The 23,626-nt window shown below is 46.1% G+C and overlaps 1 protein-coding gene across 2 annotated transcripts in view; it reads left to right on the top strand.

Annotated features, from left to right (window-relative positions):
* The window catches only part of WDR20 (WD repeat domain 20), a 95,611-nt gene that overhangs the window by 39,158 nt on the left and 32,827 nt on the right, over positions 1-23,626 (top strand). For both annotated transcript variants that reach the window (XM_082242668.1, XM_082242667.1), the window contains exon 2: positions 15,537-15,719. In XM_082242668.1, coding sequence (XP_082098794.1) covers positions 15,537-15,719 — 183 coding nt within the window. The remainder of the gene's footprint in view (positions 1-15,536; positions 15,720-23,626) is intronic.

Raw genomic sequence — 23,626 nt, 5'->3', positions numbered from 1 at the left:
CAACCCAGCATGCATCTGAAGTTGCAAGGGGGCGGGGCCACCTGCTGCTTTTAATGGGTGTCCCCGCCTCTTAGTTATTTAAGAACTGTCAGACGGGAGCAAGCGACGGGTACATCACCCTTCCATGTTGAGGGCATGGGGCCTGACAATGTTTGGAGTGGGGGGGCCACACTTGCTGTGTGCAGCTTCCCCCCCCCCCCCTCTCCAATACTAATTTTGAAGTGTAAGGGCTCTTTTCACACTGTCTGTCCGTCGGACGGACGATGTTTATCTCAACGGGTGAATCGATCCGCCGATTCCCCCCGCTGAGCAGGAGAATGACAGCTGTTCTCTGCACTGTGAGCGGAGACACAGCTGTCAGAGCCCCATACATCTCTATGGGGGAATCGGATGAGAATGGACCGACGGTCCGTTCTCATCCGATCCGCTGGACGGATGAAAAATAGCGTTTCCATCCGTCCAGATTTATCGGATCGGGTGTCAGTGGACATGTCTCCGCTGACATCCGATGCCCCATAGGGATGCATGGGGGTACCGTTCAGATCCGTCAAAACTGACAGGTGGATCTGAACGGTCCGCCTGTGTGAAAGGGGCCTTAGTTTGTTTTTTGGAAAGGGATTCGTTTTAGTAAACGGACCTGTGTTGTTTTTGCCCAGTGTTGGAGCAGTTCAGCAAATTGTGGTGGTGTGAACACGCTCTGATAGTGTCCTCTGGTTTTTCTCTATCTTTGTCAACTGCTTTCACCTGACCTTTTCTGCCCAGCTCCTATTTCTTCCTTTGAGAAGGCTGCTATTGTGCAGTGTAAGTAGGCTGAAATGGAATAGCGCTAGCGAGGCAGCACCTGGATAACACCTTCTTATTATACAGTAATATTATGTAGACGGGATTGTGGGAGAGATTAGCTTTGCGGGAGCTGGCAGTCTGCATGTCACAGAATCTGATGTGTAGAATGCAGCGCTGAGGGCTTCGCTTATTTTAGGGAGGACTTTCTGCTGTCCACGTCTTGTAGTGTTTGGGTGTACAACAGTCTTTTTTTTTTTTTTTTTTTGGGTGGGGGGGGGGGGGGCAGGATCTTTGATGCATCACCTTTTCACGCCAGTTACCAGCATACAATAATGACCGTTTCAAGTTCTTAATTTCTCCTTCCTTGGCTCACTCTAATAATCAGTCCATGGGGTATTTGGTGGTTTTTGTTTTATTTTAAATAGGGGGATAGGAGAAGGGATTAGTGGGATACTCCAATTTGAACTATAGACAATGTGTGAGGACTCCTATCTTTCGATACAGCCAGGCTGTTTGACCCTCCCGGATATTCAAAGAAGCTTGACCGCACTCAAAAGTAAATGAACTTGGAGTATTTATTTCCATAAATGAAAACAGTGCATCACACAGACATGGACATGGTTGATGCGTTTCACGGCTCTATGGGTCGCTTACTCATAGCCCTGCCACTATGGGTGAACTTGGATTAAGTCTCTTTCCTTAAGACGACTTGGTGAACTGACAGTTATCTTCAGGACACTCTCACCAGCATCCTTTTTCTTCTCCACTGCTGACACCCATCCACTGACTATCCTACACTTAGGGGTGGCCCCCTCAGGTCAGTCTCCTTGACACGAGTTCCTATATACTCATGATACTGTGGTCCCAGGGTCTCTAGTGTCTCCCCTCTCAGTCAGCTAACCTGGAGCTCTGGGTTCAGTTCCTCTCCTCCATCCCTCAGGACGACCACCTGCGACTGCATGGCACCTCCTTCAGAGGAGGCAGCCGCCCCTCCCTCCTGGACTCTGCTCTCCAGCCAAAGACCCCTTAGCACATATGCTCCTGACTTTTATACAGTATCCCAGAATGCACCGAGGCGACCTGCCCTCTGCCAATCACCAGGGCTGTATCAAAAGCCTATGCACCCATTTATCAGGTTTCCTCCCACTGTCCAGCATGGCTCACTATTGGACCAGTGTGAAACACTCTTCAGACTGAATGAATCGCATACTGAGCACATTGAACAGACCTAACTAACAGATCCTGCTCCCTGATAGGCAGAGAGCAATCTAGATCCACCTGCAGCTCCTCTGGTAAGCAGACGGAGCTCAAAACTATACTCACTAGCACCTACCTAGGAGGGTGCTACATACATAGTGCTGCTTGCAGCAATCACAAACCAAAGCCTAGTACACCCAATCAGAGAATCTTACAAAAAATACCACTTGTGAATCGGCCGTAATTATAATCTGATCGTTGGTACACAGCTTTCAATCGCCAATTAGGAGAGGTCGTGTGAATTTTTCCAGGGGGGCAAACAGGAAAATCTTTTTTTTTTTCTCGTAGGATTTTTATTTATCCACTTCCCGCCCGTAGGACGTCATATGACATTCTTGGCTTGAAGTGGTGATATCCAGATAATGCCTGCAGCTACAGGCATCATTCAGATATCTTTTGTTTTCAGCCAGCGATTCCCTCACATGTAAAAAGCCATCCTTGTGGCTAGAGATGCACTGAGATTTCGGCGGCCAAAACACATTGGGCTTAATGGTGTTTTCTGCATTTTGTTGATAATGGAACCCAAAACGCCCATGATTTACCTGTGCTTATGCTGTGTTTTTCATAGGTCATGTGACTCAAAAATGTAACACGTTTTCTTGATGCGTTCCTTATTGCGTTTATAATGCATTTCAACAAAGGTGCGTTTTTGGTGCATTTTTTTTTTTTTTTTTTTTTCCTGACCAAAAATGCAGCAAGCAGGATTTTAAACAGAACGGAAGCACAATGGAGCAGTGTGAAGACATACATAGAATTTAAAGGGATGCATTTTTCTTGCGCAAAAGGTGCAGATAATGGCCGACAAATTCATATTCATTTCAATTTATGATAGAGAGAGACACCTTTGCGATTGGGGAGCTGGAGATTGGAGCCGGCAGCAGCGCCAAAACACCATAGAGCTGTTTGTGAACCGGATGGTCCCCGGACATTTCTCTATGACCCTGGGGGGCTGGAAGTGATTATTGTCTCTGTCTGTAAACAGTGGCAGTTTTTTTTTTTTTTTTTCCTGGAAAGCAGATATCCATTTCTATATACTGTATGTGTGTGTATATGTATGTATATATTTATTATTATACAGGATTTATATAGCGCCAACAGTTTGCGCAGCGCTTTACAATTTGAGGGAAGACAATACAGTTCAGAACAGGAGGAAATAGAGGGCCCTGCTCGTTGGAGCTTACAATCTAGAAGATATATGTGTGGTGTGTGTGTGTGTGTGTGTGTGTGTGTGTGTGTGTGTGTGTGTATATATATATATATATATATATATATATATATATATATATATATATATATATATATATATATATATATATATATATCTCCGCTTTCCAGGAAAAAAATGTATAGATATATCTATCTCTAGATTGATCTCCTGCTTTCCAAGCTAGAGGAGATATCTGGGGTCTTATTGACCCCAGATATCTTCATAAAGAGGACCTGTCTTGCCTTATTCCTGTCTTGCCTTATTCCTGTCTTGCCTTATTCCTATTAGAAGGGGTGTTTTGCATTTCTTTTCCTACAAAGAAGTGATCCAAAAAAGAGAGAGAGAATGTTTCAGCTTTAAATATAGAACATCCCACAACACATGGATGGTTCCCAGTTAGTGCCGGTTTGCATTTCTGCGATGCGGGAATGCTGCGAATATACAGCGTGTTCCCGCATCGCATCCGCACCCATGGCAGTTCACACTGCCATATGCGACACCCCCAGATAAGATCGAATATCGCAGTGCTGAAAGTTCGCACAGAATCGGATCGCACTAGCGTGAACAACCATACGATCCAATTCTGCTGCGGACCAAAGAAAGGGTCCTATGCGAGTTAGGTGCGATTGTGCGGTGCAAATTCAGCCATACATTTCGTATGGCTGAATTCGCACGGCAGAGATCGCATGTAATTTTAGGAGCAGAGCACTCCGAATTACATGCGATCTCTGTGATTGCAGAAATGTGAACCGACACTTGTATGTATATAAACAGTGCGATTGTAAAAATGAACCTTTGGTGTCGAGCTAAATTCTTGCATCTTCAAGGCCAATTTATCCGAACGTCAATCTCATTCTGAGCATGTGACAGGTTGACTTAAATTTTGTAGAGGATAAGCAGCATGTATTTGCGCCCCCTCCTCCTCCCCGGTTTTTTTTTCGAATCTTGTAAAACTCTAGGCAAATTGATTTGGTTTCTGATTTATAACATAGTTTTGTGTTTTTCAGCAGCTCTGTAAATGTCTTTACTTGCCCAGCATCGGCATTACGAAGGCTCTCGTTTTAGCACAGCAATGGTGCTTTTGCCCTGATAGCTTTAGCCTTTGACAGATCTATTTTATTTGTTACCTGACATTGCTCTTTAACTCGGAGTTCTTTGATATATTATCTGTCTGTTCACTCTCATTCTGCATCATCCTTGTCTTACAGCTAGGGGCTGCCCAGTGAGATGTCTTTCTCTGAACTTAAGCTGATTGATACACATGTTCTCTTATTGTTTAAAAAATGTTTATTGGAGAATAACAATAGGATGGTTTGGCATACACCCTGCCTTTGCTCGTTATGCCATGTGTATGGGGGGGAGGGGGTTCTGCAGCTCCCATGTCCACTGGCAGCTCTGCACAATTGGAATTGCTGACAGTTGGCACCCCACTGACTCCCCCAGCGGTTTGAAATCCGATTAGTCCACCAGTCAGAGGATTTTCCTCTCTTGCCTGTTCTGTAGATTTGCAGAAGGCATTAACATCACAGAGGGTTAGGGACCTGAGAGCACTGCAAAAGGATTACTGATAGCAGTCATTTACATCAAATGAATCCTGAACAGAGAATCTTTGCTTTTTGTAGCTTTGCTCCTAAAGGCCACCTCCACCTAAAGCCGATATTTATTTCAGCTTCAACCAATCGCTGTCAAGCTAAATCACACCTGTGATGCATTGTAAACCTGATTTTACTTTTTGACGGCGTATAACTGACCTAATATTGTACCTGGTATATTGTGATGCAGGGAAATAGCATTGCATGCGATCCCACAACAGCCGTCACTGACCTCTGTAGCATCACACACCTGTGGATAAATAATCTTCAAAGTTTACTAGAGGCACTAATATCACAGCTCCTCTCCCCTTCTTTTCTATGGCAGCCTGCCAGCTCTCTAATGTAAACAAACACCAAGTGTTGCAATCTAGGAAATCCTCTGAAATCTCAGTCTGTTGTAAATGAGTCCCAGTTCACATATATTCAATGCGGGAAAACTGCGAATCCACTGCAGGTTCCCGCTTCGCATTAAAACTCGCTGGCAGTTCTTACTGTCAATACAAATTAAGGACACCCCCAGATCAGTTCAACATGAATCGGATCGCATAGGTGTGAACACCCATGCGATCCGATTATGGTGCTCCTGTGCTAATTGTGTCCGAATGCAATGCAAATTGAGCCAAACTATCTGGCTGAATTTGCATCGTAGAGACTTCCTATGTGATTTGCAGAGCAGTGCTTTCCGAATCACATGTGATGTCTTGACATCGCATATGTGCGAGCCGGCTCTAAGGATGATTTTATGCTCAGTGCTTGCATCTAGAGAGGTCAGTGATGGCTTGTGTTCAAGCTTTTTACAGTTTAAAGCTGAACTCCATCTTTTGACCTACTAGTTCTTTTGGAACAGCATGGTCCCCCACTAATGTGGGGCAGCTGGATGTGTGATATTAACTGTATGTAGCTGAGGCAACATACAGCATACCGCATGGTAGGGATGCACCGAATATTCGGCGGCCGAACATTATTCGGCCGAAAATAGAAAAAATAGCACTTTCGGTGTTCGGCCGAATAAGTCAAAAGGCCGAACAATAGGGCTGAACGATAGTCGATATGATATCGACTATCGTTCTGTGGCCGTAGGCGATATTCATATCGCCGAGGTCACGATATGGGGGAAGGGACTCGGAGGACTCACAGACTTCCGTGTTAGGCAGGGGAAGCCGGGACACTTCAGCGGTGAGCATACATACATTACTCACTCGTGCACTGCAGCCCGCCCCACACATTCAGTGAGTCTTACTCTCCTCCCTAGTTTTTTCAATGGCACATTCAGGAAGCCAATCACGCAGTGATTAGCTGCACAGCGAACCAATCACGCGTGCCTGCACACCTGATTGGTTCCGCTGTGCCGCTACTCACGGCGTGATTGGCTTCCTGAATGTGCCATTGAAAAAACTAGGGAGGAGAGTAAGACTCACTGAATGTGTGGGGCGGGCTGCAGTGCACGAGTGAGTAATGTATGTATGCGGTTGTGCTCCTTTCCAGGCTCCTAATAGTCCACCTCCAGCCTCCTACTACCACCACTATGAGAGACTGTCTGTCACTGTATAATCTGATCGAGTCCACACTGACACTGACTGACTGTCACTGAGTAATTGATGTTACCATATTAACCCTGACCTGCCCAGTGCCCTGTATCTGCAATTAAAATTTACAAGGCTGCCTGCATGCTTCCTGATTTCCATTCCCAGCATCCTTCCCAATCCCTACAGTGTCACTAACATTAACCCTATGGTACAAGGCTGCAGTGTGCACTGAATCCCATTCCCTACAGTAACAGTTAGGGAGAGAGAGACATGAGAGGACAAGAGAGAGAGAGAGACAGAGGACAAGAGGACAAAAACTTGGCAAAATAAATGGAAAAAATGCGAAACACCGCGTTCGGTATTCGGCCTTCGGCCAAACATTTCATTATTATTCGCCTTCAGCTTCGGCCAAGAATTTCATTTCGGTGCATCCCTACCGCATGGTGTTTCGGGTTCGAGCTGAGTCTCAAAGTAGCATTCAGCCATTCAGAGGAAGCGCTGTATTCTATCAATGAATACAAAGCGTCCTCTAATCAGCTGATTCAGAGAGGCGGGCTGATGTCACAACCATTGGCTAAGTCAGAGGTTGTGACCTCCTCAGTCTGCCTCTCTTGGTTGAGTTAGAGAGGCAGGCTGATGTCCCAAAATGACTCGACTAATCATAGGAAGCTTTGTGTTCATTGCTAGAATACATTACTTCCTCTGAATGTCTGAGTGCTGCTGTGATACTCTTCTGTGTTCCGGGTATAAGACAGGAAGTCTTGGCTCGAACCCGAACAGCGCATTACCTCCACTAAATACAGTTTATACCGCAAAGCCAGCGGCCTCGCATGTTGGTGAGGGACCAAGCTGGCCCAAACTAACTATATAAAGTATATCAAAAGATTAAGTTGAGCTTTAAGAAAATGTAAATACTTCTGTTCATAATCTAGGCACAGGTGGACATTGGTACTTTCCAAAGCATTCCCGGATGCTACGCTACCTCATTGTAAGCTATACCTCTCTTAGGTGTATGAGGTTTATTTCTTTACTGTATCCACTGTTATTCATTATGTATATTTTCTCTAGACGCTTGTATCATGCCTACTCCTGATGAAGTGAAATTTTCACGAAACGTGTTGAGTTCAACACAGGCAATTTTATCTATTACAAGTTATTATTATACCTTGTTTCCATGACCTTATTAAAGTTCTATTTATTTGTATGTACCAGGAGAATATCGCATTATTATGTACCCTTGTCCTAGACCATGTATGTCTACTTATGTTTCATTCATGTATATCCCATTACCATGGGTTACATGTTTTTATTGAGAACATTTTGGTTTTACCATTATTTGGTCTATAGACTGTCAATAAACAGACGATTCCTTCTGGTCCCCCTTATTATGTATTAATGTCTATTTGTGGCTGGTCACACCTCATATAAAGTCCCAATTTTTCTTTTTTGCTCATACTGTACAGAACTGTGTGTTGATTCTCCACACGGAGCTCTGGGCTGTGAATGCACACAGCCGATCAGCAGGTCCCGGGCGTGAATCATTGGCTGGGACTTGCTGACTGGCTCCCCATGTGTGCAATCACAGCAGTTGCCAGCTAGGGGGGCGCATGCATGGGCGTTCAGCAGGTGGTTAAAATGTCTAATATGGCGGGGCAGCACTATTGACATAGTGAGCAGTTACAGTAGAAGTAACACAGAATTTGTAATCGGTTATTCGGAGGTGTAAACTAGGGATCCACCAATATAGTTTTTTTCAGGACCGATTTCCTGATTTTCCGGCCGATGGCTGATATTAAGTGCCAATATTCTGCACATTTAAAGTTTATTATTTTTACCGTCCTCTAAAAATAAACAAAATTGTTTTATCCTTTAGCCCCCGTTCACACTGGGGCGACCTGTGAGGCGACCTGGTCGCCGCAGGTCGCCTCCCATAGGGAAGCTGCGGACCCGTTCTGATAGGAGCGACACAAGTCGCTCGGACTCAGAAAAAGGGTCCGGAGCTTCTTTGGGGCGACCAGGAGGCGACCGCCATAGACTTCAATGTTATGAAGTCCGTGGCGGCCGCTCCGAGGTCGCGGTCCGAAGTAGCGTCGCCCCTGTGTGAACGGGGGCTTATTGCTGTCACAAGGAATGTAAATATCCTTTGTGACCGTAATAGGCAATGACTGGCACTCTTTATGGAGGGATCTGGGGGTCTTAAGACCCCAAACCCCTGCTCTGCACTTAAAAGCATTCAAAACGCCAAGTTTGGCTGTTTTGAATGCTGTCTTTTTTTTTTTTTTTTTTTTTTATCTGGCGCTTTTAAGGCTCCTGAACCTGGAAGTGATGTCATGACATCGCTTTTGGGTTTTTACATGGGAGACCCGATCAGAGCCGAATGCGGCCTTGTTCAGGCCTTAGGTTAGCCGACAGACGTTCAGGGTTAAAAAAAAAAAAACAGTAAGGAGGTTGCATCCTATGGGCCTTTAAAGCCACAGATTTCTAGTTTATAGTTTGGGGGGGGGGGGTTGCTGTTGCATAGCTTTACTTTACAAACCTTAATATCCCTTTTTCATGCATTCTGTGCATGAAGGTAAAGCTTCTGTGTGCTGCTCCCCCCCCCCCCCCCCCCCAATCACATGAGCCTCCTCTTAATCCAGCAATGTGCATGGGAGCCTAATGCTTTCCTGGGTCTGTCTCCACTTTGGCTAAGACACAGCAGTGGGAGCCAATCCCAGCCAGTGAGCCAATGATGCATAGGAAGGAGGCAGAGCCGAGCACTCGCCAAAGGCCCCCTATAGCAAGCGGCTTGCTGTTGGGGGCACAAGTCAAGGGGTAGGAGCCAAGACTGTCGGTGAGGGACCAAGGAAGAGAAGGAGTATAACAAAAAAAAACAAAAAACTTTAGAATCCCTTTTAACCGCTTGCCAATTTACATCATTTGATTGAGTGGTTGTCGTTCTGGCATCAGCTAGGTGCCATAACCCCAGTAATGTGTTGTGCGGTGGGAGATTTTCTTTCAGATAAGTGGTCCCAGCGGCAGATTTGTAACAGGATCACTTTTAGAGGCTGAGGAAGAGTTCTCCCGTCATTTCCCGGTTGTCTCTGAGCTTACCCGGTCCAAGCTTGCCTCAGATGCCTGGGCAGGAAGTCAAGTGAGGCAAGATAGCCCCCAATCAGCTCTATGCCCTTGGAGGACCGGAGCGACATCTGACTTCAGTTAAAGGTATTTTTGTTTGCTCTTAAGTGTAAATGAAAGATCTCTGGTCTTTTTGACCCCAGATCTCTCAATGAGGTCCTGTCATGCTTATTTCTTTTACAAGGGATGTTTACATTCCTTGTAATAGGAATAAAAGTGATCAAAATAATAAAGGGACAATATAAAATTAAGAAAAATTTAAAAAAATGTAAGCGTCCTGTTCCTCTGCGCGAGCGTTTAGAAGCATCCTCATACAGAAGTTGTGCCTGTATATGTAAATTATGTTCAAACCACACGTGAGGTATTGCTGCAATCATTGTGAGAGCAATAATTATAGCATTAAACCCCCTCTGTAACTCTCAACGGGTAACCTGTAAACCTTTTTTTTAAGTGTTGCCTATGGAATTTTTTCAGTACCATAGTTTGTGCGCAATTTTTAAGCATTACGTGGGTGGTATCCAGGGGCGTAACTACAGGGGATGCAGGAGTTGCAATCGCTACCGGGCCCCATGCTCCAGGGGGCCCGGTAGCAAACCAGTGGGTGAACTTCCAGGATCTCAAGGGTCACACTTGCGACCGGACCCTGGCATTGCACCACTGTGGGGAGGCCCCAAGATTGCAAGAAGGGGGCCCACAAGATTGCAGGAAGGGGGCCCACTGCAGAACTTGTGAAAGAATCCTGCTGCTGGACCGTAATAAAAGGCCATGCAACGAGTGTAAAGAGCCCCAGGATTAGTGGGAAGAGCCCTGGGCTTGAAGGTAAGGGCCAGGGGTCTGGGGGGCCCTTCATGGTTTCTTGCATCAGGGCCCTGAAGGTTCTAGTTACGCCTCTGGTGGTATCTATTTACTCCGTGTAACGTCTTTTACATTCTACAAAAAAATTGGGTTAACTTTAGTTTTGTGTTTGCAACGATCACCTTTTTTTTTTTTTTTTTCTCTATGGTCTCTGCTAAAAAAAAAAAAAAAAGTTTGGAGGTTCGAAGTAATTTTCTAGCAAAAAGTACTTCTTCTCAAAACGTTTGTAAACAAAACGTTCCGGAAAAGGCCCGGTCAGTAGATGGTTAAAGGATAAGTCCAGGCAAAACCAAACTAACGCTAAACCTGCTCTGTGCCACATTCTAACCCTGTAAAGCAAAAATCACTGTACTTAACTGTTCTGCAGCCGGTCCGGTCTCCAGCGGCGGAAGCTCTGTGCAGGAGAAGACTGACAACAGCTGTGAAATGGCTGGGAAGTGACATCACCCATAGTTACTATGGGGCTTCCGTTGTCGGATACTTCTCCTGCACCCGCCTCCACGCTGATGCTGGGACTGGACCAGATTGGCTGCAGAATTGGTAAGTACAGTGATTTTTTTTTTTGCTTTAAAGGGTTAGATTAGGGTTTGAACGTGGCACAGAGCAGGTTTAGCATTGGGTATTGCCTGGACTTCTCCTTTTAAACTGTTTAAAAAGTCCCAGAGCAGGTAAAGCAAGAAACATGTTATTGTATTTTATTAGCCAGAAAATGTTTGTGTGCCTTTGTTGCTTTAACTGGAAGGCAAAGCATCTGACTTAAATAGGAACTGCAGTGTGCTCACATAATTCGTAATAAAATCATTTTTGCCATTCTGAAGCTTCCCTCAAACCTCTTGGCATAAAATATATATAATTAGTGATTCTGTACTTACCAAATATGCTGCAGAAATCTCCCTCCACTAAGTCTGGCTGCAGCTAATCGAACTGCGGGCAGTTGAAGCTGCTGCCTGTTTACTTCCTGGATTGACACAGAGGCGCACACACTCTCACCATTGCTTGTCTGCACATTTCTCCTCTCTTGATGAATACTCATGGATCTCTCCAGTCTCCTGTTATCTCCGCCCTCATCCAGCCCCCTCCAGCTCTGCAGCTTACTCATCCCTCCCTCCCTTGCTGGCAAACTCCCTGAGAGAGCTGTCCATGATGTCATTAGACTAGGCTTATTACCAGATAAAGAGGCAGTGGGCTGTATAAGAAGGTATTTACTGGCAGAAGAAGTTTACTATCCAGAGTTAAAACAAGAAGGGCAGAGCATTTAATAGATGGAAAGATGAAAAAATGACTTAAGAGCCGCTTTAAAGAGGTAAGTTCCAACATCTAATTCACAAAAGAAAGTAGACTGCATTCCGACATGACAAAATCAATAGATTTATTTGAATGAAGAATATTCCAAAGTGACACATCCTGGACTGAGAGACGAACGGAGCAGTTGACGCGTTTAACGAATTACATTCACTTAATCAGAACATGAGTTAGGCCCCTTTCCCACGGGCTTTCCGATCGGGTCCGCCTGTCAGTTTTTCAGGCGGACCTGATCGGATGCTCCATGTACCTCTGTGGAGCAGGGGATGTCAGCGGAGACATCTCTACTGACACCCGCTGCTATCCGTTCCGATCCTGTCTGTGAAATCCAGACGGATGAAAACGGACAGGCTATGTGTTCTCATCTGATCTCCCATAGAGGAGAGCTGGGTTCTGACAGCACCGTCTCTGCACACAGAGCAGAGACGGAGCTGTCATCCACCTGCTCAATGATGGATCCCCGCTGAGCAGAACGGACCAACGGCGCACCGCTCGTGTGAAAGGAGCCTAATGATTAAGCGAATGTAATTTGTGAAACGCGTCAACTGCTCCGTTCGTCTCGCAGTCCAGATTGTGTCACTTTGGAATAATCTTCATTCAAATAAATCTATTGATTTTTGTCATGTCGGAATGCAGTCTACTTTATTTTGTGAATTGGCATTGCTCGGACGTGCACCTGACCTCTGGTTTAATCATCTACACCTGAGCGACAATCTCTCCATTGCATTCAAGTTCCAGCATCTGCCCAGCCACCTTGCACCCCCCCCCCCCCCCCCTCAAATTGAACCCACATGTTTTTGGGGTTTGATCAGGTGTCCTCCAGTGAATTTGGGACAGCCTAGCCCTGAGGTCACTGCAGTCAGGCCTCTAGTAGTAACAAAATAAAACTGATTTCCGAGCAACATGCAGACCAGGATTTATACCATTAAATACATCAGAATGGTCTTTGTGGTGTTTACTAATAAACAGGACTTCAATTTGGCCGACAGGTCCACTTTAAAGCGGTAGTATCCCGCTTTTTGACACTTTTACCTACAGGTAAGCCTATAATAAGGCTTACCTGTAGGTACAAATAATATCTCCTAAACCGGCATGGTTTAGGAGATATTTACAGTGCATGCAGCCGCTCTCGCGAGCGGCGCATGCGCTCTGAAGGTCCGGGGGGACCTTCAATTAACTTGCCGGGAGCTTGCCGGAAAATCACTCCCGTGACGTCATCGCGGCTCCGGCCAATCATCGCGCCGGAGCCGTCTCTTCCGTCCAATCACCGCGCCGGAGCCGCCGAACCCGGAAGAGACGGCGAGGGATCATGGCAGCGCCCGCAGCGATGCCGGGGGGGTCCGTGTGGGGGCTTCGTTCTAAGGTAAGTTACACATAATGGGCTAGTATGCTATGCATACTAGCCCATTATGCCTTTGTCTTGCAGGTGTTTTTTTTTTTTTTTTTTTTTTTTTTCTTCTAGGGTTTGCAACCGCTTTAATGTTTTACAAACCTAAGAAAAAGCATAATCTGCATGTAAATTGTGGCAAAAGTTTTGAAGAGATTGTATATGGTAACACACCAAGTATCCTCTGTCCCCTGTTTGTACATGACAGGTGATCTTTTGTGGTGCTTTTTTTTTTTTTTGTGAGCAGTTTGTTCACCTGTAATGTTTCTAAGCTCCCCCTTCCCCTGGCTGGATCACCATAGCAATATTCACGTGTTGTAGCAATGACCTTGGCAGGGCTTTCAAAGCTTCAAAAACTGCTAACTAATGTGACTTGTATGTGCTCTGGATTATTCCTCCCCGCAGTGCTGGCTCTGGGCTTTATTCTTCACTTGTGGAAACATTCACCTATATATATAAAACAGAGCTTACATGTGCACAATGCTTGGTGCGCTTTTCGCTGTTACTTTTGTTCTAACCTCTGTAAAAGCGGGCCGTGTCCCGTACTGGAGGAGAGCTGGACTTTGAAAACGCATTGGCTTTGATTCATCAGGCTGTGCACTGAATGGTGCTTATGGCACGCTTGAATGGCATGCAGTGAGGCCACTGCATAATATCTTTTAAAGAGCTTCACCAAGATTAAACTAAATTCCCTTTATCTAATAATTGTCCTAAGAGGGCAATTAACAAAAACCTATTAAAGCCCAACTCCGGGCAAAAAAAGTTTTCCTAAGCAGTGGGACTGTGCCTGCACTGCTCGGGTCAACAGCTCCTTTTTGTCTTAGGCTGGGGTCTCCAAACTTTCTAAATAAAGGGCCAGTTTACTGTCCTTCAGCTTTTAGGGGGGGGTGGACTGTGGGCAGATGGAATAGAATATTTTTCTGGCATCAGTGTAAGGCTCCATGTACACGGGACGCTGGAAATGGCCGTTTAGGAGCTGTTGGGCGTTTTTTTCAGAAGCCCCTGAACCCATCTACATTTTATCTTATCTGTCCATGTACACCAGGTCGTTTACAGTCATTTGCAGGCAGTTGCGTTCAGGGACTGTTTTCAGAACGCAATTATTTGCGTTCGAACGTGTGTTTCCCGGCGTTTCAAACGCACAAACGCGTCCGAACGTGTCTGAACGCGTCCGGACACGATGACCCGCGTTTAGCGTTAGCGTTTTTCCATTTTAAAGGGGAATAATTTTTTTGACCTCTAGGAACGCTTCTAAAACGCAAACGCCGCTAAACGCGGGTACAAACGGGATCGAACGGACGTTTCAAACGTCCTAAAAATTCCAGCATTCAAAGGGACTTTTAACAACGTCCCGTGTACATGGAGCCTAAGTAAACTGTGCCCAGCCTTCAATATTTGAACACCCAGTTCTAAAAGCATGAGCATGGTTATAGCTTTGGTCCCCATTTTGTGGTTTTAACAACCTCCACTGTTCTGGAGTTTTAAGATTTTGGAGTGTGGAAATTTGTGTCCATTCAGCTAAAACATTTGTGAGGTGACTGAGAAGGCCTGGCTCCCAGTAGGTATTCCAATTCATCCAAAAAGTGTTCTGTAGGGTTAAGGTCCGAACTCTGTGGAGGCCATTGAGTTACTCGACACCAAACTGGTCAAACTATATCTTTTATGGAGCTGGCTTTGCACGCAGGGTCCGGTCATGCTGAAATAGAAAAGAGTCTTCACCAAACAGTTACCACAAGATTGGAATATATTTGTCTAAAATTTGTGAGGTCAGACGCTGATGTTGGTCGAGAAGGCCTGGCTCGCAGTCTCCGCTCTAATTCATTCCAAAGGTGTTCTATTCGGTTGAGGAGAGGACTCTGTGCAGGCCAGTCAAGTTCCTCCACCTCAAACTCGCTCATCCATGTCTTTATGGATCTTGCTTTGTGCACTGGTGCGCAGTCATGTAGGAACAGGAAGGGGCCATCCCCAAACTGTTCCCACAAAGTTGGGAGCATGAAATGTCTTGGTATGCTGACACCTTAAGAGTTCCCATCACGGGAACTGAGGGGCCAAGCCCAACCCCTGAAGAACAAACCCAGCCCACACCATAATCCCCCCTCCACCAAATGATTTGGAGCAGCGCACAAGCGAGCCAGCCCTTCTCATCCAAAATCAGTGCCTGACCTCACAAATGCGCTTCTGGAAGAATGATCAAATCTTCCCATAGACACTCCTAAACCTTGTGGACAGCCTTCCCAGAAGAATTGAAGCTGTTATAGCTGCAAAGGGTGGGCCAACTCAATATTGAACCCTACGGACGAAGACTGGGGATGCCATTAATGTTCATGTGCGTGTAAAGGCATCCCAATACTTTTGACAATATAGTGTACATTGGCTGTAGATGTGTTGGTCAGTTGTTAATTTTCATCCTTCTAATGTTTTAGGCTCTTGTGCAGTATAAGACATCAATGCAATGTAACATTGTCTGAGAATTGTCTAAGACTTTTTTTTTTATTTTGTTTTCTCCTCAGGCTGCAGATTTAAGCAAACCGATAGACAAACGGATCTACAAAGGGACGCAACCCACGTGTCATGACTTTAATCATCTCACAGCAACGGCAGAGAGCGTCTCACTGCTGGTCGGGTTCTCTGCCGGGCAGGTCCAGCTTATAGACCCCATTAAGAAGGAAACCAGTAAGCTATTTAATGAGGAGGTGAGTGTTTAAGCAGCTCTGATTTCTCTTACATTCATTGACGAAGACAGGGCTCCATAAATCATAACTACTGGGTTATATTTCCCCCTCCAGGAGTAGAACTAGGCAGAAAAAAAAAAAACACCTGGCTACGCCTCAGCTTGGTATACAACCCCCTCTCTGCTCTAAGTAATCCATTTTAATCTGTCTAGTCAGGAGTAATGGCATAGGCTCCCGGTTGGGATCTCTGGTCCTAGCAATTTTTTTTTTCTCCTTCCTTACATCTTTTGTTTTTTCTCTTGGAAGATCTACAATCCACTGCCAGGCTGGGCAACGGGCTGGATATCCTAGATCCAGTGGTCCCCCAAGCCAGCGAGTGCGGGTACCAGCCATAGCGCTCCGAGCGATCAGACTTTGGATCATTGGACGGATCGTCTTCAGGGGGGTCAGTTCGAATTCAATCAGACAGTACTACGGCTGTGGCCTATGCCAGTCACCAAGGGGGCACAAGAAGTGTCCTGGCAGCTCAGGAAGTAGCCGGCATTCTAAGATGGGCAGAATGTTTCGCTCCAGCCATCTCTGCTGTACGTATTCCGGTGGTGGAAAATTGGCAGGCGGATTATCTCAGTCAACAAGTGTTGTACCAGCGGGAATGGTCACTTCACCTGGAGGTGTTTCATCAGTTGTGCCTCCGGTGGGGTACTCCTGAGGTGGATCTGTTGGCCTCTCATCTCAACAGGAAGGTGCAGAGGTTTGTGGCACGGTCTCTGGACCCTCTGGCAGTAGCCACAAACGCGTCTGATTTATGCTTTTCCCCCCCTCTCAAGCTTCTGATAAAACTTTTGTGCAGTATCGGGGCAGAAGGGATTCAGGTCATCTTAGTGGCTCCAAACTGGCCTCGCCAGTCTTTGTATGCCGATCTAGAATGGCTGGTCACTGATGTTCCTTGGAGACTTCCTCTCAGGGAAGATCTGCTGTCCCAAGGGCCAATCTTCCATCCTGCTTTACAGTCACTGGCTTTAATGGCTACGGCTTGGTTGTTGAAAGCCAGGTGCTGAAAGATAGTTTTGTCTGATTCAGTGATTCCTACGCTGTTAAAAGCTAGAAAAATCTACCTCTAGGAAGATTTACTGTCATACATTGCGTTATGTGAGTCTCTTGGGGTTTATCCTCGCTCCTTTTCGGTGGTTCGGATATTGACCTTCCTCCAATGGAGGGATGAGCAGCACCTGGCCTTGAGTACTGTCGAGGGCCAGGTCTCAGCCTTGGCGGTCGTCTTTCAACGACCATTGGCCACATTTTTTCTTGGTGCGTTCTTTTTATTCAGGGATTTAGACACTTTGCTCCTCCGGTGCGGTCTCCATTGCCGCCTTGGGACCTCAGTTAGGTGCTTTCAGTCCTCCAGAAACCTCCTTCTGAAAACCTTAGGGAGGTTCCCCTGCTTTTGTTATCCCAGAAGGTGGCCCTTTTGGTGGCAATCACTTCTGCATGCAGGGTGTCGGAACTGGCGGCGTTATCCTGTCCACCTTTTCACAGGGATAAGTTGGTTCTTCGCCCCTGTCCTTTCCTTCCAAAGGTTGTCACGGGCTTTCATTTGAATGAAGACATTGTGTTGCCTTCCCTGTGTCCCAGGCCAAAACATCCAAAGGAAATTGCCTTGCATGCCTTGGATGTGGTCTGGGCATTTAGGGTGTACCTGGCAGCAAACGAGTCTTTCGGGAAGTCAGGCTCACTATTTGTGCTCACGGATGGATCTCGAAAGGGTTGTCCGCTCCCTCTGCAACCATTTTCAGATGAATCAGACAGACGGTGGTTCAGGCCTATTCCATCAGGGGTCAGGTTCCTCCTTTCCCTGTCAAGGTGCACTCTACTTGGGCGCTTGGTGCCTCCTGGGCCTTCCATCAAGCATCAGTGATGCAGGTTTGCAAGGCAGCTACCGGGTTGTCTGTGCACACCTTTACAAAACTTTATAAAGTCGATGTGTTGGCATCTGCAGATGCTTCCTTTGGCCGCAAGGTTTTGCAGGCTGCTGTTTAGAGAACCTGGTACTCTTGAGGGTATACTGGTGTGTGTGTTTTTTTTTTTTTTTTTTTTACAGGTGATCTCCAGTTCTTGGTTGGGCTTCACGTTACCTGGTTGGCTATGGTTTAGCCTTTGGGGAATTTTTTTTCTGCTGTCCCCCCCCCCATGTTTAATCACTGCTTTGGGACGTCCCAGTGGTTAAGATCAGGCGCTGTCAATCAAACAATATAGAAAATGGGATTTGTCTTACTGAAAAATCCATTTCTCTGATGTTCATTGACGGACTCAGCACCCACCCCTCTGTGGAGTTGGATTTCTTCTGACACTGCTTGTAACAAAACTGAGTGCCTATAGCTGAGAGTGGGAGTATACCCCCTAGGACTGCCCATAGGCGTAGTCTAGGTGTTTTTCTTCCTAGTGTCCTACTCCTGTAGGGGGCAGTATAACCCAATGGTTAAGAAGATCAGGAGCTGTGTCCATCAATGAAAATCAGAGAAATGGATTTTACGTTAAGACAAAAATCCAATTTATTTTCACACAGGGCTCCTGTGACCTGGTTAAGGCTCCTTTATCCTGGTTAGGGGCTCTTATGTTTAGCCTTGGGTTATTTTCCCCTTCCCTCATTTTCCTTTTGGCACTGCTTTTGGATGTCCCAGTAGTTACGATTTATGGAGCGCTGTGACCGTCAAACAAAAGAAAATGGGATTTTTGTACTTACCGTAAACTTTCTCCGAGTTCGATGGACACAGCACCCACCCCTCTATGGAGTTCTGATACCTCTAATACTGCTTACTTCTAAACTGATTACCTAGAGCAGAGGAAGGGGGGTTATATTCCAAGCTGAGGACGATCTATGGGCGTAGCCAGGTGGTTTTTTTTTTTTCTGCCTAGTCCTAATCCTGTTGGAGTCAATATAACCCAGCAGTAATAATTTATGGAGCGCTGTGTCCGTCAATGAACTGAGAGAAATGTATTTCACAGTAACGGTAAGTGCATAAATCCAATTTTCTCAGTTGTGAGTGGAATGGGAGCAGGGTTTTTTTTTTTTTTTGTTTTTTTTTGGCGGGTTGGCTGGGTCTCTTGCCATCCCCATTAACAGTAGTTGTGCATGAAACCGAACAGTGGTTAGATATACCTAAAGTCCCACTTACAACCCCATGTGGTATGCGTTTTCAGCCTAGCCAGTGTTGTCACTAACCTGAAGACCTCCATATCATGCACATATAATCCCACACATCTTAGAGGCAGTGTTGTAAAGTAGTGAGTGTACAGCTTGTAGAACAGTGTAAATTTGCAGTCCACTCAAAATATCAACACACAGTCATTACTCAACACAGTAATTAATGTCTAAACCGCTGGCAACAAAAGTGAGTACACACCTAATGGCCACAAAGTGTCTATTTTGTGTGGCCACCATTATTTTCCAGCACTGCCTTAACCCTCTTGGGCATGCAGTTAACCAGAGCTTCACAGGCTGCCACTGGAGTCATCTTCCACTCCTCCATGATATCACGGAGCTGGTGGATGTTAGAGACCTTGCGCTCCTCCACCTTCCGTTTTGAGGATTCCCCATAGATGCTCAAAAGGGTTTAGGTCTGGAGACATGCTTGGCCAGTCCATCACCTTTACCCTCAGCTTCTTTAGCAACGCAGTGGTTGTCTTGGAGGTGTGTTTGGGGTCGTTATCATGTTTGGAATACTGCCCTGCGGCCCAGTCCCCGAAGGGAGGGGGCTCATGCTCTGCTTCAGTATGTCACATTACATGTTGGCATTCATGGTTTCCTCAAAGAACTGTAGCTCCCCAGTGCCGGCAGCAATGATGCAGCCCCAGACCATGACACTCCCACCACTATGCTTGACTGTAGGCAGGACACACTTGTCTTTGTACTCCTCACCTGGTTGCCGCCACACACGCTTGACACCATCTGAACCAAATAAGTTTATCTTGGTCTCATCAGACCGCAGAACATGGTTCCAGTAATCCATGTCCTTAGTCTGCTTGTCTTCAGCAAACTGTTTTCGTGCTTTCTTGTGCATCATCTTTAGAAGAGGCTTCCTTCTGGGATGACCGCCATGCAGTACAATTTGATGCGGTGTATGGTCTGAGCACTGACAGGCTGACCCCCCACCCCTTCAACCTCTTTAGCAATGCTGGCAGCACTCATATGTCTATTTCCCATAGACAACCTCGGGATATGACGTTGCGTTTGTGCACTCAACTTCTTTGGTCCACCATGGCGAGGCCTGTTCTGAGTAAAACCTGTCCTGTTAAACCGCTGTATGGTCTTGGCCACCGTGCTGCAGCTCAGTTTCAGGGTCTTGGCAATCTTCTTGTAGCCTACGCCATCTTTATGTAGATTATGACGATTCTTTTTTTTTCAGCTCCTCAGTTCTTTGCCATGAGGTGCCATGTTGAATTTCCAGTAACCAGTATGAGAGAGTGAGAGCGATGGCACCAAATTTAACACACCTGCTCCCCATTCACACCCGAGACCTTGTAACACTAACGAGTCACATGACACTGGGGAGAGAAAATGGCTGATTGGGTCCAATTTGGACATTTTCACATAGGGGTGTACTCACTTTTGTTGCCAGCGGTTTAGACATTAATGGCTGTGTTGTTATTTTGAGGGGACAGCAAATTTACACTGTTATACCAGCTGTGCACTCACTGCTTTACATTGTAGCAAAGTGTCATTTCTTCAGGGTTGTCACATGAAAAGGTATATAATTATTTACAAAAATGTGAGGGGTGTACTTGCATATGTGAAATACACTAAAATGTGTGTGTGTGTATATTGTGTGTGTGTATGTATATTACACACAATTATCCCTGCTGGTTGGTGTCTAAATGCAAATATTGCTTGCATCCAATCAGATGAATCGATTAATTTGATTTCCATTACCACAGAATTTATTTCTGATTGCGGTTTTACATAGCCCTTTGTATCTAGTGTTGCCTCGCAAATAGTTTCGTCATATGTATCCACTTCATTTCTATCTCAGCATGCTGCCTGTGGAGCTCTGTTAAACACATACTCTGCTGTCTCCAGACTGGAACCAATTTGGAGAGAAAATTTTAAAAAATATATACAAGTATATCTCCATCCAATCCTCCTGTGTGCTGTAGGGTCAATTCACCAAAGTTTGCCAACTTTTTTTTTTTTTTTTTTTTTTTTAAAAACTTTTGTCAATGATATTCTTATTTTCTTCAGTTTGGTCTGTTGAAGTAAAATCATTTTGCTATTTTAAAAATGGGGGGGGGGGGACCCTTTGATCCTGCCAGAAATCAAGTGAGCTGCTAAGACCTCATGCACACTGAGCATTCAAAATGCTGTTTTAAGGGGCATCTGGCTTTTTTTTTTTTTTTTTTTTTTCTGGCTCCAAACACCCATTCATGTTCATGCACACATAGGCGTTTAGAGGCATAAAAAAAATCCACTGCTAGTGCGTCCAGGAGTAGCAGTGTTTTGGCAGGGAAAAAATGCTTGACACGTGTAAACTTGGGTTATCGCTAGGTGGGTCAAGCACTTTGAGCTTTAATGTCAATGGCCAGGATAAATTATTCTGCCCAGTGAAATGTATTGCCACCCAAGTGCTTGACGTGCCTAGATTCAGTACCCTGTGTCAGGCATCTTTCTCTTTCGTTCATTGACAGACACAGCTCCTGATTCTTCTTAACCATTGGGTTATACTGCCCCCTACAGAAGTGGAACACTAGGCAGGAAAAAGCTTGACTACGCCTATGGGCATTCCCAGGGGGTATACACCCACACTCGGCTATAAACACTCCGTTTTTTTTTTTCTGCCTAGTTGGGAGTAAGGACCTAGTTCCTTGCTGGGATTTCTGAACCTGGCATTTTTTTTTTCCTTTTTTTTAAATGGATTTTTTTTCTATTTTTGTTGTTCCTGTGAGAATCTATGAGAATCAATCAACTGCTGGACTGGGCTTCGGACTCGATAATCTAGATCCAGAGGGTCCCCCCCATTCTGCCCAGCGCGCGCAGACCTCAGCTAGGTGGGTCGCAACGTAACCCCACTGGACAGGGGCTGGGCCTGCGAGTTAAACCTCTCGCGAGGGCGCATACGACCTGCCCTCGGCCTGAGTCGCAGTGTTCCTCCTGTCCGACAGCCACCCACATCCCGATGGAGCGGTTCCCACCCTGTTCCTGGTATAAGTAGATGTTCCCCCTCTACACCTAGAGGGTTTTTAGGATGGATGTGGCCCCAGTGAGCCTGGCTGGGATAAGTACACTTGCAGCTGGGCCTCCACACAAATTGAGACCGCGGCCTACTAGGCAATGCGGCCAGCTTGGCACCTCCCTTGGAAGGGGTGTGTCTGTGAGGGTGGTTTAATTTTTGATGGCAACCATACTGCCAATATTGTGAAGGGGAACCTACCCCTTTTAGTGCTGCAGGACAATCTGAACTACCCCTTTTTTAAGGGGGCTATTTCCTATTGTGCGGGCCTCCTTTTTGGAGGGGCTCGGAGGGCGACCCCCCCCCCCCCTTGGTTTTTTGCGGGTTCTAGTTGGCGTGAGTCGCCCTACTGGGTCTGCGTCCACTCACCCTGAGTTCTCAGACAGTGAAGAGGTTTCCTCTGCTCCTCTAGCTGTGCATGAAAAGGCGTTGGTGAATGCACCGATTGTGTTAGAGAGTGAAATTTTAAACCTAGTGGAGATGCTATGTCGGAGGTGTCGGTTCCTTTGGCACCCAAAGGTCCTCCACTGTGGCGGGGGTGTTTCCCTTTCCCGCTTACTTTTGACAACATTGTCACATAACAGTGGGGTTGTCCAAAACGCACTCTTGTGATCCCTAAGCAATTTGCTATGCGTTATCCTTTATAAGTATTCCCTGCTTAAAAGTGGATGTAGTGGACCCTCCAGTTTCCAGGTTAAATAAAGCTACCTTAATTCTGGTTGAGGAGTCTTTGGCCTTTAAAGATCTGGTTGATAGGAGAGCGGAAGCTCTGGCCCGCCATGTTTCATTGTGGCTGGTTCGGCTTAGGCAGGTATTTACTATTGCCCCTCCAAAAAGGAGGGGGCTAAACTTTTATGCCGGGACCTGGAGGTGAAACTGCTTCCTCCTGCCTTTTCGGAGCTGACGGATCAGTTGATCCAGAGGCTACAGTTTCTGTGGTGCCTCTTTGGATGCGGCTCCTTTGATTTTAGGCCATCTGTATCAGCAGTGGTCCTTTGGTGTCTTATCTGGCTAACAATGCTGGTCTGCGGACCAGACTTCTAAGAAGACCTTATCTGATCTCTCTGTGGGGGATCGCTTGTTTGGAGCTTCCCTGGATCATATCTTAAAGGGGGTCACAGGGGGGAAGAGTACTCTTCTTCCGCAGGCTTCCGAGCGCAAGGAACCCTGGCATAGACTTGAGCCATTCTTGGCTCATAAGAGGCTTTTTTCATCCCTCAATAAAAGTCCTTCAGGGCCTGGTCTGGCAAGCCACGATGGGCTCTTCCAGACCTGCACACAAGGCTTCCGCTACATGAAGGGGCGCCCTCGCCCATATCTACGGTGGGGAGGGGGTGGGGTTGTCTTTGCTGATTTGCGGATCTGTGGACCTATGTTACAGGTCAAGTGGGTTCACAAAGTCATTCGGTCCGGCTTCAAGATCGAGTTTTGATCTTTTCCTCCGGAAAGGTTTTTCCCTTCCAATCTGCACTTGTCTCCAGATCGCTTACGGGGTCACTTTGGGGCAGTGCAAGACTGGTCACATTATGGGGTGATTGTCCTGGTTTTGGCTTCGAAATGTTTTCAGGGGTTTTACTCAGTTCTCTTGAAGGAAGGTAAGGTACGTCCAATTCTGGGCCTCAAGGCACTAAACTGCTTTGTGCGGGTACAGAAGTTCCGAATGTAGCCCATTCGTACGGTAGTGGCGTACCTACATCAGGGGGAATT

This window comes from Pelophylax lessonae (genome assembly GCF_965119305.1).
Source record: "Pelophylax lessonae genome assembly, chromosome: 13".
In the NCBI taxonomy this organism is placed as follows: Eukaryota; Metazoa; Chordata; class Amphibia; order Anura; family Ranidae; genus Pelophylax; species Pelophylax lessonae.
Note: the sequence above shows the minus strand (reverse complement) of the source record. Positions and strands in the feature narration are given on the sequence as shown.